Source organism: the organism of the source record quoted next, unplaced genomic scaffold, assembly GCF_019419815.1.
Source record: "Pyrus x bretschneideri cultivar Hongxiangsu unplaced genomic scaffold, Pyrus_bretschneideri_v1 Contig52, whole genome shotgun sequence".
Taxonomy (NCBI): Eukaryota; Viridiplantae; Streptophyta; class Magnoliopsida; order Rosales; family Rosaceae; genus Pyrus; species Pyrus x bretschneideri.
The window spans coordinates 2360591-2377969 of NW_025999790.1; the positions used below are offsets into that span (position 1 = coordinate 2360591).

Here is a 17379-nt window from a genome sequence, read left to right on the forward strand (position 1 = left end):
TTTTGAATTCTTTTATTCTATGTTTTTGGATTTCGTTTTTTGTTTGTTATACTTCAATTATATAATTTTGCGATTGCTTTTAGGGTTTGGTTGGATTTTCCTAGTTGATTTGGGATTTCCTGTTATTCCTAGTAGAATTAGGTTTCCTATCAGAATTGGGATTTGATTGTTACGATATATATTGCTCACATTTTTGGAAAGTAAAATTGCTGCCTAGTGCTTTCTCTTTCTGTCACCCAAAACAGATTACTGAGTAAACTACAACTGCGAGATTTCAATTTCGGTTTCGATTTCAGATATGTTATCTGTTAGGGCATCCCCGTCTCCGTCTGGATCTGTGTTTGATTGTAGACTTAATGGAGGAGCAATTGATCGGAAAGATGAGGGACCCAATTATGATTGCCGTAGAAAACGCTATTTTGATGGTAGTCAAAAAGGGCCAGGGCTAGGGTTAGGGTTTGACACTGCTACTTGTGCTGCACCTGCATGTCATAATAACCGCAGTAATGGAGGACTTGAACATCAGAGACCTAGGGCTTTCGTTGACGGCGCATATGGAAAAGACGGTAGTAGGGTTGCTCAATTGCAATCTGGGGCAAATCGTAATTTGGGTTCTGACTACCCTCCTCAGCAAGCCTGCCAGATTATGCCTTTCCAGATGCCCTTTGTGGTGACTCGTATATCAGTGCCGTCTTCTACTTCTAGTGTGGACTCTCAATCTCTCATGCTGGTGCCATCTGTGGATTCAAGGCCTCATGTAAACGTGCATAATTCTCACCCTCCCGCTCCCACTGTGCACTCAATGTTATCTATGCAGCAGAATCAGAGAAATCAAGGCCCTTTTATTGTAAAACAAGCCATGCCACTTCTACCACCAGGTCCCCCTCCTTCCCCACAAGACATATTTTTGGTTCAGAACCCTTATCCAGTTGCCACTAGCAACCAGCCCAGCATCAGTGCATATTCTGGTTTGATTACTTCTCTCTTGGCCCAAGGTTTGATCTCAGTGACAAATCAAACCCCGCCCAAGGTTTCTTTAGGAGTTGAGTTTAAGGCCGACCTTCTCAAGGTGCGTCATGAATCTGTAATAACTGCTCTATACGGTGATCTTCCAGGACAATGCACAACCTGTGGCCGTAGGTTTAAGTGCCAAGAAGCGCATAGTAAGCATATGGATTGGCATGTAACCAAGAACCGCATGTCTAAAAACCGTAAGCTGAAGCTCTCTCGTAATTGGTTTGTGAATATGAGCTTGTGGTTTATTGCTGCAGAGGCATTGTGTACTAATGCAGCTCCTAACTTTGTGTCTACTGAGACCACTGTGGAAAAGAAGAATAGTGATGAAGAAGTGGCTGTTCCTGCTGAAGAAGATCAGACTTCGTGCGTGTTATGTAGAGAGTGCTTTGATGATTTTTATAGTCATGAGAGAGAGGAATGGATGTATAAAGATGCTGTGTACTTGAATGCACCTGAGGGATCAACAGAAGGCATGGATAGGTCAGAGTTGGGTCCTATAGTGCATGCTAAATGCAGGCAAGAGGGTAGTCAAACAAAACGGTTGCGGAGGAGTTAGCATAGTGGTTTCAAGAAGTAGATGAACTAATTCACAGCATCTAGATATATTTGAGAAGATGATTTAGAGTTCGGAGTGTAAGAAAAGATTTAAGGCTTGTTCATAGGCAGAGAGCATATAAGTTGTTCTTATTGATTGTTTTTCATGTACAAACCATGATTCAAGTTTAATAAAGTCAATATGTTTTCCCATCTTTTGCTTCTATGCTATTTATTCTCTCTCTCTCTCTCTCTCTCATCCGTACTAATCTGTCCTTGCCATCTTTAACTTGAATTGTTTGGTTGACAAGTAACTTCAGCTATTTATAACTTTTGCATCTTCTGGATTTATGTCATTAATCCCAGCCGTCTATTAAAAAATGTTCATTTAAATACAAAATACTACGTGGTTGCGATCATTTATGTGCTTGTGGGGTGAGTCTTATTTGAGGAATCTCTCAATTGAAGCTCCTTCGACATTGACATGTACGTATAATTAAGCCTAAAGAATTTAAGAATCTTTGGCAAGAAAACAAGTGATTTCACTTTGAAAACCTTTGGAGGATCAAATGTGTGACAAAAGAACACAAATACTCAAAACTGACTCTCAAACATTGCAATAAACAAACGTCGACAGAATATATTCACCAAATTTCTTTGGCTATGAAGATACAGAGAAGAATCTCATCCGCCAAGAAGAACCTTCCAGTTCGAGAGGTGGCTGCTACCTCACAAATGAACTCCATGAGCTTGATTTGGGGAACTTGGGACTGTTGCTTCAGTACAGATTTGATTACACGATTTTGCATCGCTTGCTGCATAGGGATGGAGTCTTTTATTCTTGCATACATGGATTGCCCGGCTTTTGTGGTTTAAAAAAGAACCTACTCAAAATATTTGTTTTTTGAAAGGTCGGTCTTGAGTGGACATGGAAATGGACAATCTTGGTTCCTATTTCCCTGTAAGTATAAATATAACGACTCTCGTAGATATATTTTATCTCGTAATCATGCGCGTGGCTCACCGTTGTACTTTTTATTTAGTGTTCAACATTGTAATTTTAGATTGGTGCTGTTCTCACAGGTCTCGGATATTAATCTTTAGGTGGTATTAAGACACCAATGAAAAGGATTCCCCATGGTTGGGATACCGCTTGGATTCCCACGGAAAAACTTTCTTTGAACGAGGCATTGAAGGGGTAGAGAACGCTGAATCATTTGATCCTTGAGATTTCATCTATTTGTTGACAAAATTCGTCTATAGACGGCTACTTAGGCTATTCGCGTTCTTCGTTCCTGGTGTCCCAGTCCAAAGACACTAAGAAGATGTAGGTTTTGAGGTCTGTTAGTTTGTATCATAAGATATATTGACGTACATCTTATATTCACAAGATTTAGGTTCCGCTTCAGTCCCGGTTTTCCGCAATAGCTACGATGGTACCTACCGGAAACTATATAACGGTTATGCAGCCGGAAACCGGAAATCCTCAAAATATTCAGTTGCTTTCTGCTAAATACTGGAAATGGAGCATGAGTCTCAGTGTTACTGTTCGATACCAGCCAACCTAAATTGTGCACATGCTCAATAGTTAGCAACTAGAGGTGGGCACTATCCAGTTTGACCCGAACCGAACCGATTCGGTTCGGTTCTTAATATTGACAATGATGATAAAGAAACCGAACCAATTCGGGCCAGGCCGGTTTGAGGGATTTCAAAGGTTTGGGGAGGAGTACGTGGATTTGGAAATAACTTCACGGCATTAGTGTGGTGTGATTTCAAAAAGAAAAACAATATTAAATTGATTAAAAAGAAAAAGAAAAGTAATAATTAATTTTTTAAAACAAGTGTAAGTGATGAATTGTCTTAACGGTTATAGTTTTTATCTTTTAACATGTAACATTTTGGGCTCAAATATTATTTTCTCATGTAGGTTAGTGTTGAATATCATTTATAATAATAATATAATAAAAAAGTCTTTTAGGAACTATTTCAATTAAGGAATTAACTTGACTCCTCGATAGATAAGAAGGAATTCTTGCTTTGTTACTGATTTATTAAACTTCGGACGTATAATCAAAACGGTTATATTATTAATTACTATGTAAAGATCAATTTTACAAATTAATTTAAAATAAGATCGTTTAGTTATTGAAATATTCAAAAAAATAAAAAAAAACACGGATGGCAAAATTTTTTAACGAGGAAGGAGCCAAGCTTTCCTCTTCACATGATGTAACTAATGGTACAATTCTTAGGGAAACACAAAACTCATTAACGGTGAAATACACCCACCCTTCCCACCACCGGCGACCCCAACCAATCATCCTCCGTCTCATCCTCCTCCTCCTCCTCCTCCTCTCTCTCTTTCTCTCTCTCTGCCGGAGCAGCTGCTAATCTTATTGCTTGGGTGAAGTCTCTTCGAAGCTGCTCCAAGATACTTCCCAAGGTTAGTTCATGCTTATAGTTTGATAATATCAATGTCCTTCGATGCACGCCAAGTGTTTGACGAAATGCTTCATATGCATATGCATCTGCACTGCTGCACATTGTGCTTCTCCCTATAGCGCAATGCACGCCACATGTTCGACAAAATGTTGAACATACATATCGCAATTGCCCCATTCTTCTCACTGTAACTGAATGCCCGCCCTATGTTTTGTTTTTGCAGAGGGCCTCGTAAATCTCTGAAACGGCTCTGCCTCGCGAGCAGTACAAGTAACACAAGCAACATTTTTCTTCTATGTCTTATGAAAAAGGGCTTGCTGTTGCCAGAAAAGCTGCCTCTCTCACTGCTCACCTCTGCCATAAGGTACAAAAGGTGGTTGTGGAGTCGGGCACTCGTTCAAACTCAGAAAAAGTTAATACTGCCGCAGCAGCAGGTTATGATAGAGCTGCGGAAAGAGTACAAGAATATGCAGATCATTCTGCTGTTGCCAGTGCTGCCGCTGATGGTGTCAATAGTGGCATTCGTAAAATGAAATTGGCAGAGAACTTAGCCTGTCTGGTGGAGCAGTCCTCTCATATCGATGAGAGAAGACCCAAGGGCCGAATGGAACTGAAGAGGTGTCTTGAATTGCGCATAAAGAAGAGAGTGAAGGAACAATACATCAATGGGAAGTTTCGAGACCTAATGGTAAAAGTAATTGCCAATCCAGAAACTCTTCGAGATGCTTATGATTGTATTAGACTCAACTCAAATGTTGATATAGCATTAAGCGATGCGAAAAACTCTTTTGATTCTATGGCTGAAAAGATGCGTCATGGGAGTTTTGATGTTAATGCCAATACCTTTTCCATCTCAAAAAGGGGTGTAGGGAATGAAGTCTTAGTACTTCCTAATCTAAATCTGAAGGTCATTCAAGAAGCCATCAGAGTTGTTATTGAAGTTGTTTACAAGCCCGACTTCTCTAAGATTTCACATGGTTATCGAAGTGGGAGGGGACATTCCACAGCTCTGAAGTACATTAGCAAGGAGATTTCAAATCCTGATTGGTGGTTTACAGTGCTCTTAAATAAAAAGCTAGATGCTTGTATACTTGGCAAACTCTTAACAGCAATGGAGGGCAAGATGGTAGACCCCAGCCTCTTTGATATGATCAAAAGCATGTTTCATGCCAATGTGCTCAACTTGGAGTTTGGCGGTTTCCCGAAAGGTCATGGTCTTCCACAGGAGGGAGTATTGTCCCCTATATTAATGAATATATATCTCGACGAATTTGACCGTGAATTTTACAGATTGTCGATGAAATATGAAGCTCTCAGTCTAGATTCTCAAAATGATCAAAAGTCCCAGTCTAAGCTGCGCGGCTGGTTTAGGAGACACCTGAAAGGTAATAATGATCTTGGCTGTGCGGGTGAGGAGAGTTGTAGCGCAAGGGTCCATTCTTGTCGCTTCATGGATGAGATTTTTTTTTCGTTTTCTGGTTCTAAGGATGCTGCTCTTGAGTTCAAATCTGAGGTCCTAAATTACTTGCAGAAGTCTTTGCACTTGGAAGTCGATGATCAAACAGAATTATTGCCATGTCAAAAACCGCATGGGATTCGCTTTTTAGGCACTTTGGTTAGAAGAAATGTGATAGAAAGTCCTGCCACAAAAGCAGTCCACAAGTTGAAGGAAAAAGTTGCTTTGTTTGGTCTACAGAAGCAAGAGGCCTGGAATGTTGGGATGGTTCATATAGGGAAGAAATGGTTAGGTCATGGTTTGAAGAAGGTCAAGGAGTCAGAGATCAAGCATTTAGCTGACAGTAGTTCTGTTCTGAGCCAAATTTCCCATTTCCGTAAGTCTGGTATGGAAACTGATCATTGGTACAAGCACTTGTTGAAGATATGGATGCAAGACGTCAATGCCAAAGCAGAAGAGAGTGAGGAAGCTGTCCTGTCTAAGCATGTAGCAGAACCAGCTCTACCCGAAGAGCTAACAAACTCCTTTTACGAATTTCAGAGACAGGTGGAAAAGTATGTTTCTTCTGAGACCTCTTCTATTCTTGCCCTTTTGCCGAATGCCAGTTCTTCCACTGAATCTGTCGTCATCACTGAGATAATTGCTCCTGTTAATGCCATTAAAAAGCGTCTCCAACGATATGGATTGACCACATCTGATGGTTATCCCCGTAGATCATCTTTGCTTGTTTTACAAGATAATGACCAAATCATCGACTGGTTTTCAGGTATTGTTCGCCGTTGGCTGAGATGGTATGCTGAGTGTGTAAACTTTAATGAGGTAAAGCTGTTGATTTCGGATATAGTTAGAAAATCTTGCATCCGAACTCTTGCAGCGAAGTATCGTGTGCATGAAAATGAGATAGAAAAACGTTTTGACACAGAACTAAGCAGGATTCCGTCTACCCAAGAAATAGAACAAGAGATGGTTGATGAGACATCAGATACTCAGGCGTTTGAAAACGATGAGGCATTAATGTATGGAATTTCTTACAGTGGCTTGTGTTTACTCTCCCTTGCAAGAATGGTGAGCGAGTCAAGGCCTTGCAATTGTTTTGTGTTCGGGTGTATGGCTCCAGCACCGAGTGTTTATACCCTTCATGTCATGGAAAGGCAGAAGTTTCCGGGGTGGAAGACGGGGTTCTCCAGTTGCATTCATCCCAGCTTGAATAGGAGGAGAATTGGATTGTGCAAGCAGCATTTGAAGGATTTGTATCTTGGTCATGTATCACTTCAGTCCGTTGATTTCGGGGCGTGGAAATGATTTGCTTAAATTAAATATAAGCTTATTCAGCAACATATTTAGACGAGCCAAATACGAGCCAAGCTCAGTACGAATGCATAAGTTCACCAAACACTGTATTCGTATTATTTATTCCCATTCGAAACCTTATAAGGTATGCCAAACACGACCTTAAAATGAAAATATCATATTAAAAAGTTGAAAACACTTCATGGAAAAAGAAAAAAAAAAGAAAAAAAAAGGCAATGATGTTAGAAAAAATAGATGTGGAAAAGTGGCTAAACTTAAGAGAAAATACAGATGATTGACTAGGGGTGCGCAAGGGTTGACGAGCTGCGGCGGCCTGTGACCACTCCCATGGCTGGTACTCTGCCGGAATTTTCCGTGTAGCTGGTGGGATTGGAAATTACCCTTGCACATCTAGTTTGATAGCGGAAGCAAATGCAGTTAGGGCGGCCCTTGTAGCTTCTACGGAGAAAGGTTTTTTGGACGTACAGGTCGAATCTGAATCTTATAGAGATGATTAATGGTACTTTGCAACCGGAGGTAATGAGTGAAGGTATCCTATTTGGTATTTAGACAATTACAACAACAACTGAGGTCACTAGAATTTCGTTTTACTCCCCGTGTTTGTAATAGGGCAACACATTTAGTTATATTTTTTTATGTTTAAGGAAGATAACATTCATAGTTGGAATAAGTTTGAATCAGAATGGTTGTTTAACACTTTGATATTTTACGTAAACATTTCGATTCAAATTTAATCAAAATTTCTATCATTTGAATTAAAGGAAAAAAAAAACCAAGGGTGTGAAGAAAAACTGAAAAATCGGAACCGAAACGTATCGAACGGTTCGATTTTTTCGATTTCTTCGATTTCAGTACAAAACCGTACGGTTCTCTAACCTAACGGTTTCGGTTTCTTTATTTGCAAATCTGACCTTTCTGAAAAAACCACATGTCAGCCTTCTATTGGTTTTCAGAAGAGCTTATACAACATTCTGTGGACTTGTCCACACCATAGCCAACTTCATTCATCTCCCTTCTTTCGGTAGACTCTCTCTCAACTTCATTCATCTCCTAACGCACTGTCTCTCTATTCTCTCAGCCTCTCTCTCAACTCTTTCGCCGGCGATTTCTGCTGCGAATTGCGAACAGCTGATCCTCTGAGAACCCGACTATTGATCCCGTGTCCGCCTCTCATCGCCGCCGAAAGCAACCTCGGCGCCGTTGCGGGCGGAGGAACGCCGCATAAGAGCCACGGAGCACGCTACTACTGGTAATTTCTCTTTTCTGATTTTATACGAATTGTTTTTTTGATGAGAAAATACGGAAAACTAGAAAAATGTTTTGAATTTAGGGTTTTCAATGCACTAATTTTGAGTATGATTTGTCATGGGTTTTGGGTATCCTTTCTCTCTTGTGCTCTTTTAACTGCCTGCATCAACCCGTCTTCGATTTTTTACTTCTCTTCCAACTTATGCTGTCAATGATATTAGATTCTTATATGTTGCATAAAATTGCTTTACGATTTTGAGCTTGCTTTTCGGTTTGAGTCGCGGCGGGTTGGTGCAAATTGTTCCTGGAAGTTTTTCTGCAAATTCAAGTGTCTAACAGACTGGTAACATTGCACAGTTCACAATACCATCTTCCATTTTTGTACTTTGTCAAAAGTAATTTTATGTTTCATTATTCAATAAGGATTTGGTTTCCTTTATCCTAGTTCATTAGAATTTTCTATTGACTGTATAAAGGCTAGTTTAGAGGCCTTGCGGGGTCTTCGAAAGTAGAAACTCTTGATATGAAATCGGGCATTTTGATATAAATTGATAGGCGCCTTTCTCTCTCTTTGATCCAACGTCTCTCTGCTCTCTGCTCCTCTCGCAATCCGACTTTAGGGTTTTGAAGATCTCAACATGTAAAATTTTCTTTTCGAATTTCATTTTGCCCCCTTCTTCGTTCCAACCAAGCAGTGCCTAGGGTTTCCCGCTTATTTGAATTTTGAAGATTCTAATTTTTTCAATTGATCTGGTTTGAAATCTGGGTCGCTATAGTTCTTCGTTGCTGTTATCCTCTTTGCCCGCATCGTCGATTTTATCATTCTCCATATTATTAAATTGAAGAATTCGATTCAGTAATAGCTCTGTTCTGCGATGTTAGTGATTTCCAGGGCAGGTTTGCATAGAAGATGAGCAACCCTTCTGGAGGGACGACATCAAAATCAAAAGCGGGTGGCTCCCAGCCATCTGAAAGTTCAAATAAGCGAAAACGCGGAGTCTTTCAAAAAGAATGTATGTTTACAGTTATAATCATTGTGTTTAGCAAACTACTCTGTGCCAACTTAGTGTGTTTATGGGTTTTATTCAAAATGTTGACACGAAATGTGTTGTGTATGTTACAGTGCAGCACATGATGTATGGTTTTGGAGACGATCCTAATGTAAGTAGCACTATCTAATTTGGGACTTGGAGTTATTTGTCAGGCTGTGATGTGATATTTAAATAGATGACGGGTATTTGGATGTTGGCATGCCCCACTTCTTGTGGTTCGGTTGGAGCTTAACGTGTGGTTCTTTTATTCTTTGGTTTCTGTTGCAACTAAAATTGACTTATCCAATTCTGTTACTTTCAGCCTCTTCCAGAGAGTGTGGCACTCATGGAAGACATCGTTGTGGAATATGTGACTGATCTGGTAAGCTTTTCTCAAGGGTAGTTACTATTCATCATGCAAATGAGATAGTATGCCAAGTATTAACCCAAATATGCAACACTTCTGCAGGTGCATAAAGCCCAGGAGATTGGATCAAAGAGGGGAAGGTTATCTGTTGATGACTTTCTGTACTTAATTCGCAAGGTATATTCTATATATATTTCCACTGCATACTTTGATTGTGTGGGAATAGTTTTATGCCATTTGAAATTTCATGTTACGGGCATAAAAATCGAGTTACTTGTAATCGATTGGTCAATAATTTTATTTCATTTGGCAGAGATACTTTATGTAGGTCTTTGCAATTTGTTGTGCTTTTGACTTACACGGTAGGAGGAAAAAAAAAACAGAAAGGCATGAACATGGCATTGTATTTTCTCATTAGCATAAGAGAAACACCACTCATTGAATGGATAGAATGACACTAACAGGACCTCTTTATAATATTGATGGCTGAACATGACTAACGTTTACGTTACTTGACAGAGTTATGTTGTCACTTGTTGATCATCAATTTTATGTTAATTTCGTCCACTTTTAAAAATTTTGTCAATTTTGTGTTAATAGCGTAAAAAGAATCTGACATAAACACTGATGTAAGTGTCGTAAACTCCCCAGGATTTTCCGAAACTCAATCGCTGTAGAGAATTGCTGTCAATGAATGAAGAGCTGAAACAGGCAAGGAGAGCTTTTGAGACAGATGAGGAGAAGCTGAGGAAGGCTTTTGAGACTGATGAAGAGAAAATGAGGAAGGCCTTTGAGGCAGACGAAGATAAAGTCGGTTCAACGGAGTAACGGGACTGTGTCTATTTAGGCTTGTTCCCCTGTAATTATTTTTGCTCGGGAATTCGTTGTTTCACTGTATCTTTAGGTTGAAATTTTGTTTAAATCCATCCAACAAAATATTGAGGGTTGTTTAGCATACAGTTTGAAAAAAAAAAATTATAGTTTTCAGAACGGGAGAAAGTAACTTAGTATTTATGGGTTTCAAAAACACAAAAGTTGGAGATGCGTGACTTAGTTTGGGTTGAAAGACCCCCATCTTCTTTTGCGAGAATTCTGAACAAAGTTGGGCTTCCTTGTCCCCTATTTGAGTAGTTTTTGCTTTGTGGGATGACGTTTTTGCCATTTGTGGCTGCGTCTTTGTGTAATCCCATCTTACTATTGCTTATTCTATCTCTTTGTTAGCCTTCGTTGGCTTTCGTTGTTCTTGCTAGCCGTTGTGCCCTGGTTAATCCCAGTTCTGTTCAAAAAAAAAAAAAAAAAAAAAAAGTTGGATACCAAATAGGGTTGATTGAGAAGGAACAAAAACATAGACCCCTAGCCCTCTTTTTAACCCTTACTCGATTTACTTTTTGGTGTTTGATTGAGAAGGAACAATATTTTTCAAAAACTCTTAACAAATAAAAAGTATTCTTTTTTTCTTTTTTAGTTTTTTTCAAACATTAAAGATTTCTTTAAACTAAAAAGCTTAACTATTAAAATGGTATGTGTTTTAGTCATTAGGTCAATTAGTCATCGTGACATTTCTCATTGATTTGTGTTTTTATAGTAAATTTAAATAAAGAGAAAGGTTAATCTATGACTTTCGCAACTGTGGTCTACTTCTCAATTACGCAATCGGAGGTGATGTGGTTATGGTTGATTTTCTTGTGACTATGATGAAGGAACTCATGCGGTGGCAGGTGGGTTGAGGTGGATCTAGAGACTTGTTCGTTGAGTTGCCTGCGTGTGTGGCTAGCTAGGGTTGGGGCTTAGTTCAAGGACAAGGGGATGGCAGGGTGGGTTTGTTTAATTTTTTATTTATATTCTTTCCATTTTAACTGATTTTTTATTTTATTTTTTATAATAGGTTATGATATTATTTTTTTTTTTTTATAAATTCTTTAGCAAAGATTAGATGGAATGTTCTTAATTAGCTAAGAGAGATAAACAAGAGGACTAAATTGTCCAAATTGAAAACATGGGAACTAAATTGGCCAAATGACTATAACACATGAACCATTTTGACAATGAAGTTTTTTTTTTTTTTTTTTTTTTTGCAAGTATATTGACATTTTTACACTAAGGGATGGGGAATTTAGCTAAAAAAATATTGTGTCTCAAGTTCAAATGGTCTATCTCTTTCATAAGGGAGCTTGGCTCCTTAAGACTAAGGAGAAGTTCCTCCTCATTTTATTTCGTGTCCGATTCACAAAACTTTTTGATTATGATCGAGACCGTTTATATTATAAATCGATATGTAAAGTTCATCTCTGCAAAAATTAAATAAAACGTCGTTTAGTAGATCAATTATACCAAATAGATAGACCGTTCATAATATTTTTACTGAATTCGTCTATCATTTTTTATATAGTTTGATGACTAAATAATATCTTGTTTTAATGATTTTTTAAATAGTGATGTATAATATTAGCGAACGATTAAAAAAAATCAAAAATAAAGTGTTTTACGAAAAAATTAATCATTCATACGGATAGAAAGAAATTACAAAAAATGGTATGTTAGTGTCATTTTAAAACGATTTAAAGTATTCGGAAGTTTCATAAATGGGTCCCGAAATAAAATTGAGGAAAAACTAATCCTAATGAAAAGTTCCCCTTGACAAAAAAAAAAAAGCTCAAAATAAATAAATAATTAATTAATAGAGAACCCCAAACAAGAGAAGTGGTCCAAATTAGACAGATAATTCCCATAAAATAACTCGATAAATCAGATATAGAAATTATCCAACCAAAAAATAAAAATAAAAAAATCCGATATAGAAATAAACACCAACGGACTCGATATCTCAGAATTTTTCTGGTAAAAGAAAACGATGACTTGGTTGGGTGCTACCTCTTCTTCTTCCCCATGGATTCTCAGGAACTCGCTTCTCACAACATCCACAACCTCTTCATCTTCTTCTTCCTCTTCAAAATTCTCGAAATACCGATCATGCCCTCGTCCTCTTCGCCTCTCGAGCCGCGCCCAATCCGACGTTGGCAGTGACTTCAATTTCGTGCTCCACGATGCTCTCGATTCTTCCGGAACCCTCACCTGCCTCGCCAGAGTAAGAAATTTACCTACTTCTTCCTGATAAATTATAAATTGTTCTTCTTTTAATTTTAACTTTTTAATTATTATTTTTAAATTGATGAAATGAATGCATTAGCTTCACTTTAATCTAGTTTTTTCCCCCAATTTTTAATGTAATTGTTCAGCATATGTTCCCATTTCATTTCTTGAGCTGGAAGATAATCATATATCAGTTTCATGCGTTTAGTTGGCTATAATTTACAAAATATATAAAAAAATTGGGTAATTTGCATAATAAATTGAAATGAAATTGAGGTATCATAGTGAGAATAATTTCAAGAAATGATCAAACCATGATGATGCAAGAAACATGTTATCGTCGTTTTCGTTATTTCCGTTATTTCTTAACAAAGAATGTTAACCATGCCATTCTTATTGGAGTTTAGTTTTTAACGAGAACATCGTCCTTAATTTGTCTAGCAAGGTTTTGAAACAATTTGTATCTGTTTCTGTGTTTTTGTTTTTACGGCTATTACTTGATCGATTGGAGCCAAAAGCGGAAAGAAAAATAAACACAAGGAACTTCACATTGCTTTCGGTAGGTACAATTGAAGCATATTGATGAAGTAATATAAACAAGTTTTCCCTTTATAGTATTTTAATAGGGAGAAAGAACAAGAAAAACAGCGAGCTAAACAAAATGAAATAAGGCGTTTCTAGCTCTAGTTTCGGATGAGCTTCTCTCAGTTATGTATGGTAGTGTTTCATCCATTATAGGTTCTATTGATTTTCTAGGAGTCAAGAGAGGTTGAGAGTACCAAGCCTTCTAAAAGTAATATGGCGTGTTGAGGTGCGAGGTATAAACTGTTTCTTAAAATGATATACTATTTTATCGTGACCTACCTCAAAAATTTAGATAAGTTGTTTTCCTTACTTTTCTGGTTTTCCCACTTTAATGCAAAACTGTTTTGTATCATATTAGACACCTTGTAAATTACATTGCACGATACATTTTTCCGACCACCCAGTTTAGGTCAAGACTATCGCAACTGTCAATTGGATAATTATGTTCATTTGCTGGATTAACTGTTCTCGTGCATAGGTCAAATGTACACTTCTTTTGGGAGTAATTTTATACTTTGTTATGATGCAATGTCTTTTTGTATTTGTTTGATAAAGACTATGTATGCTTGATTATGCAATGGGGTTTACTTAGTTTGGATTTTGATTGATATATAATTGAGAAACAACCAGGAGGCCAGGGAGGGGTTCTGCTCACAAATTCGCCATCTGTCCGATATAGAGAGGGAAACCAGCATTACCATCAATAGATGTGTTGATTTGGGGAAAACTGCTCTTTACATTGCAGCAGAAGATGACTCCCTTGTGTCACATTCTTCAGTTCCACTTCCGGTGGATGCTTTTATTAGTAGGTTTGGTGATCTTTCCATGGACTATTGTTCTCACCACAACTCTTCATTTAGATCCTCGCCTGAGAAATTGTTGGAGAGTTTGGAAAACTATTTGTACGTAAATAAGGTATGTTGATTGATAGAGTTTTTGTTTGCAATAACTTGAATTATTATTCCTTTGTAGTTGATTCAAAGTTGAACTTAAAAACTCTTAAGTGATTCATTTTATTTTTAACTAAATTTTAGCTTGGTAGGGAAACTGCCGAACTTATAATGCTGAAGGAATGTGGCAGGGAGAAACTAAGATAAACTTCATATCGGGAAACAATTACTTTGTAGCAGAAAAGCTATCATTTGTTTTAAATAAATCAGGATCTGTGTATCTTCTTGGCTCTTCCCCTTGCTGCAAAATTCTTGCTTTCGCTGACTATTTTTTATCTGCTCTTTTTTTCAGGGTTTTCGAAGGACGATTGCAAGGTATCACTCTGAATCACGGGCTCTATATCTCCACTCAGTATGGAAGTCTGCCTTACTTATTTGTTATTTCAAGGTTGCGAGAACAGTAGAATATGGGGATTGTTTTCAGGAGTTTAATGTTGATGTTGCAAACAGGTTTTGACACATCGTTCAGGATCACCTGCAATGCTTTCACTCATATACTCAGAAATTTTGAAAATGCTTCGCCTATGGGGTTTTTTGGATTTCGATGTGGAGATATTCTTTCCTCATGATCTTCATAGTCTTCCCCGAGGTTATCATAAACAGAAAAGCAAGGAATCTGATAATGTCCACATAATGACTTCACAAGCCCTTTTAGTGGAGGTGACTTATGTTTTCATGTTGAAATTTTTTTGTTTTGCCTTAATTTGTTTTGTCCTATGTCAGCGAGTTGTGTACGCTAAAACTCCTAGTTCTCTCACCCTGTGTTTGGATGAGGGATTTGAAAATGCCAAGAGGTTTTGGATAAATTAGTTAGAATTCAACCACAAAACATTCGATATAGATATTTTAAATGAGCAATATGATCATATTGCCTGTGGTTTTTTGTTAATTGATTAGTTCCTTTGTCATTTATCTTTGGTTATGGCAATGCAATCTATGTTATTCAAATTGGTTCCATGTGCTCTAGATTACCCACAGGTCCTCCTACTTTGAAAGTAACTTGTATAATTAGTCCGAATACTACCAAACTGCCTTAAGTTGGTACCATATATTTAGTCTGAATATTATGGATATGGACCTGACTTGGTATCATATCTACAGGTCCTCTGAATCATGATATACAATTCACCAATGAGTACGATAGTTTCTGTTCACCAACCTTCATCCAACGACTGTTAATTTTTTTTTTAAAGAAGAGAAACGTTCTCTCTGCTAGGATGTAGATTTCAACCATTAGATTTCGATTGAGCAGTTGTAAGCATAGATTTTGGTGAGTAGAACTATAGATTATCGATTATGTGTGTGCATCTTTGTGTACATTTGATTGCTTGGTTAAACTTGTTTTTGATGCGAATTAAACTTGTTTGCGACTTGTGCATTTTTGAACGACAATGAATATTTGTTTTACAAAGTATTATATATATTTATATATATATATATATATATATATTTATATATATATATATAGGTCTCGTGAGGCGAAGGCGGGGTTATCCATGGAACGTTTCACCCACGCCTTTGCCTTTTAAGGCATTGAATTGTATGTAGATACATATTTGGGTAACATTTGATAAGGTCTATAGACATGTGTCCAAGCCTTTAATCTTAGCTATATCTGTTCTCATAGTTTACTGTATGTACAGATTTTAAGAAATTTGAAGGATGCATTCTGGCCGTTTCAGCATGATCAACCAGGGAATTTGTTCTTGAGGGCAGCACGTGCTGCTAACTTTATCGATAGATCAAACATAAACGAAGACAGGTACTTTGTCCAAAATGAATGTAGTTTCAACTGAAGACTAATATAAGTTAAGTGCATATATGTGAGGATCCTTTCTATTTTTGCAGTGGCTTTCAGCTTGCATCTGCGAAGGCTGCTCAACATAGACTAGATCGTGGTGTTTGGACTAGTGTACATTTTGGGGATATGAGGCGTGCCCTATCTGGTACGCATTTATTGAATCGTATTTAATCCCAGTGTCAAGAAGGTAATGTCAAAGTCAATAGATTATGCTTCTTGAAGCTGTTGAAGCGGTAACATAGATTGAGATGTCACCAGGAATGTCTTGGGACAATTGTAGTTGCATTTTCTGGAGGACAGGGTCCGACTCCTTACCAATAAGTCATTTCAAGTAAAATAACGTGTTATCCATAGCCATCTTTAAATAAAGTTGTAGAAGCATCTCTAACCTGTTTGAGGTCCCGTGGTGATTTTTAGTTAATAGTAGGATTTGATTTTTCAAGTTAAGTTCTTGTACTGCAATTTGAAATTTGAAATTTTATCGTCACCGTTGGACATATTGTGCCCGCTGCCACATATTGTTATCTGAACATTGTGTCTATTGTTACAGCTTGTGAACGTCTTATTCTCCTGGAAGCTGATCCGAAGGAATTAAGAGATTACAGCATTCTTCTCTACCATTGTGGATTTTACGAGGAATCACTTGAATATCTAAAGTTATATCAGGACAAAAAGGTACGTTTTCTAACTTCTATATGTATGACGACATACAACCTTGATGGCAAATCTTTTAAGGTACCTTCATATGGATTTTTCAGGGTCGTCCACTACGGAGGCGACCGTCTGATTCGTTAACCGTTTTGGAGGAAGATGCCGCAGAGAAATTGATGATACGCCTTAACCTAATTCTGATGGAGGATGGTTGGAGCAGGCCGTCGTATATTAGAAACTTTCTTGGTAACAACTCTGAACCATGGTAGTCTTCGCATATATTATTGCAGATAGCAGTACAAACCCAAATCAATAGGAGGTTCATGTAAACCGGCAAAGCGGCATCCTGGAAAAGTTTTGCCAAATATGCGGTGTTTTCTATCCGTATATAACAAGATGAACAAAACCGGAGATATGAGTCCTGCCACATTCTGCATTTTCCCATATGGTGCCAGTTTTTTATGTAGTAATTGTGTTGACCGATCATCAGTAAATTTGAACGCCGGAATATTGGAAGAATGAACCGGCAAAATTTACGACAGCGGAGGTAGTAGGTGGTCTATTATCTGCTTGTGATACTCTTATGTAAATTCATGTATATAACAAATTGTTGCTTCATTTGTGATTTGAGTAATAACAAATTTATGTGGAATCATATATCTACATAGTGTGTAATCTAAATAAGGAGAGCAACTTAGGTCCGTTTCGTAACCATTTGGATTTCAGTTTTTAGTTTAGTAGTATCGTGCGCCCACTCTGGTACGATAGGAACTCTCTTGTAAGTTACAAAGAGTGACAGAACAAACAAGTGGAACTATAAAGAGTGACACAGGATAGACAAATATTAGTGGAACGCATAGTGTACTGTCTGAACACATGACAATCGTCCATTG

At 37.7% G+C, this 17379-nt stretch overlaps 4 protein-coding genes across 5 annotated transcripts; all 4 read left to right on the forward strand.

The window, feature by feature from the left end:
* The first annotated feature begins 298 nt into the window (after positions 1-298).
* LOC125470743 (polyadenylation and cleavage factor homolog 5-like) lies at positions 299-1573 on the forward strand. Its single transcript, XM_048570237.1, has one exon. The coding sequence runs from the start codon at positions 299-301 to the stop codon at positions 1571-1573; it is 1275 nt and encodes a 424-aa protein (XP_048426194.1).
* A 2201-nt stretch (positions 1574-3774) lies between these two features.
* On the forward strand, positions 3775-6789 carry LOC125470774 (nuclear intron maturase 4, mitochondrial). Its single transcript, XM_048570348.1, has 2 exons — positions 3775-3997; positions 4220-6789. Exon 2 carries the CDS (start codon positions 4292-4294, stop codon positions 6752-6754), a length of 2463 nt encoding a protein of 820 aa, XP_048426305.1. The 5' UTR covers positions 3775-3997; positions 4220-4291; the 3' UTR covers positions 6755-6789.
* Positions 6790-7799: 1010 nt separating this feature from the next.
* On the forward strand, positions 7800-10368 carry LOC125470775 (transcription initiation factor TFIID subunit 13). Of its 2 annotated transcripts, none has more exons than XM_048570350.1 (6): positions 7800-8012; positions 8904-9024; positions 9135-9172; positions 9365-9424; positions 9512-9586; positions 10061-10368. In XM_048570350.1, the coding sequence occupies exons 2-6, from the start codon at positions 8922-8924 to the stop codon at positions 10235-10237; spliced, it is 453 nt and encodes a 150-aa protein (XP_048426307.1). In that variant the 5' UTR covers positions 7800-8012; positions 8904-8921; the 3' UTR covers positions 10238-10368. The 2 variants fall into 2 exon arrangements, with proteins under 2 accessions (XP_048426307.1, XP_048426306.1); XM_048570349.1 differs by having other exon boundaries at positions 7801-8012; positions 8894-9024.
* A 1793-nt stretch (positions 10369-12161) lies between these two features.
* Positions 12162-17143, forward strand: LOC125470783. Its single transcript, XM_048570376.1, has 8 exons — positions 12162-12494; positions 13715-13999; positions 14327-14386; positions 14485-14694; positions 15678-15796; positions 15883-15980; positions 16386-16510; positions 16594-17143. The coding sequence occupies exons 1-8, from the start codon at positions 12261-12263 to the stop codon at positions 16753-16755; spliced, it is 1293 nt and encodes a 430-aa protein (XP_048426333.1). The 5' UTR covers positions 12162-12260; the 3' UTR covers positions 16756-17143.
* The last annotated feature ends 236 nt before the right edge of the window (positions 17144-17379 follow it).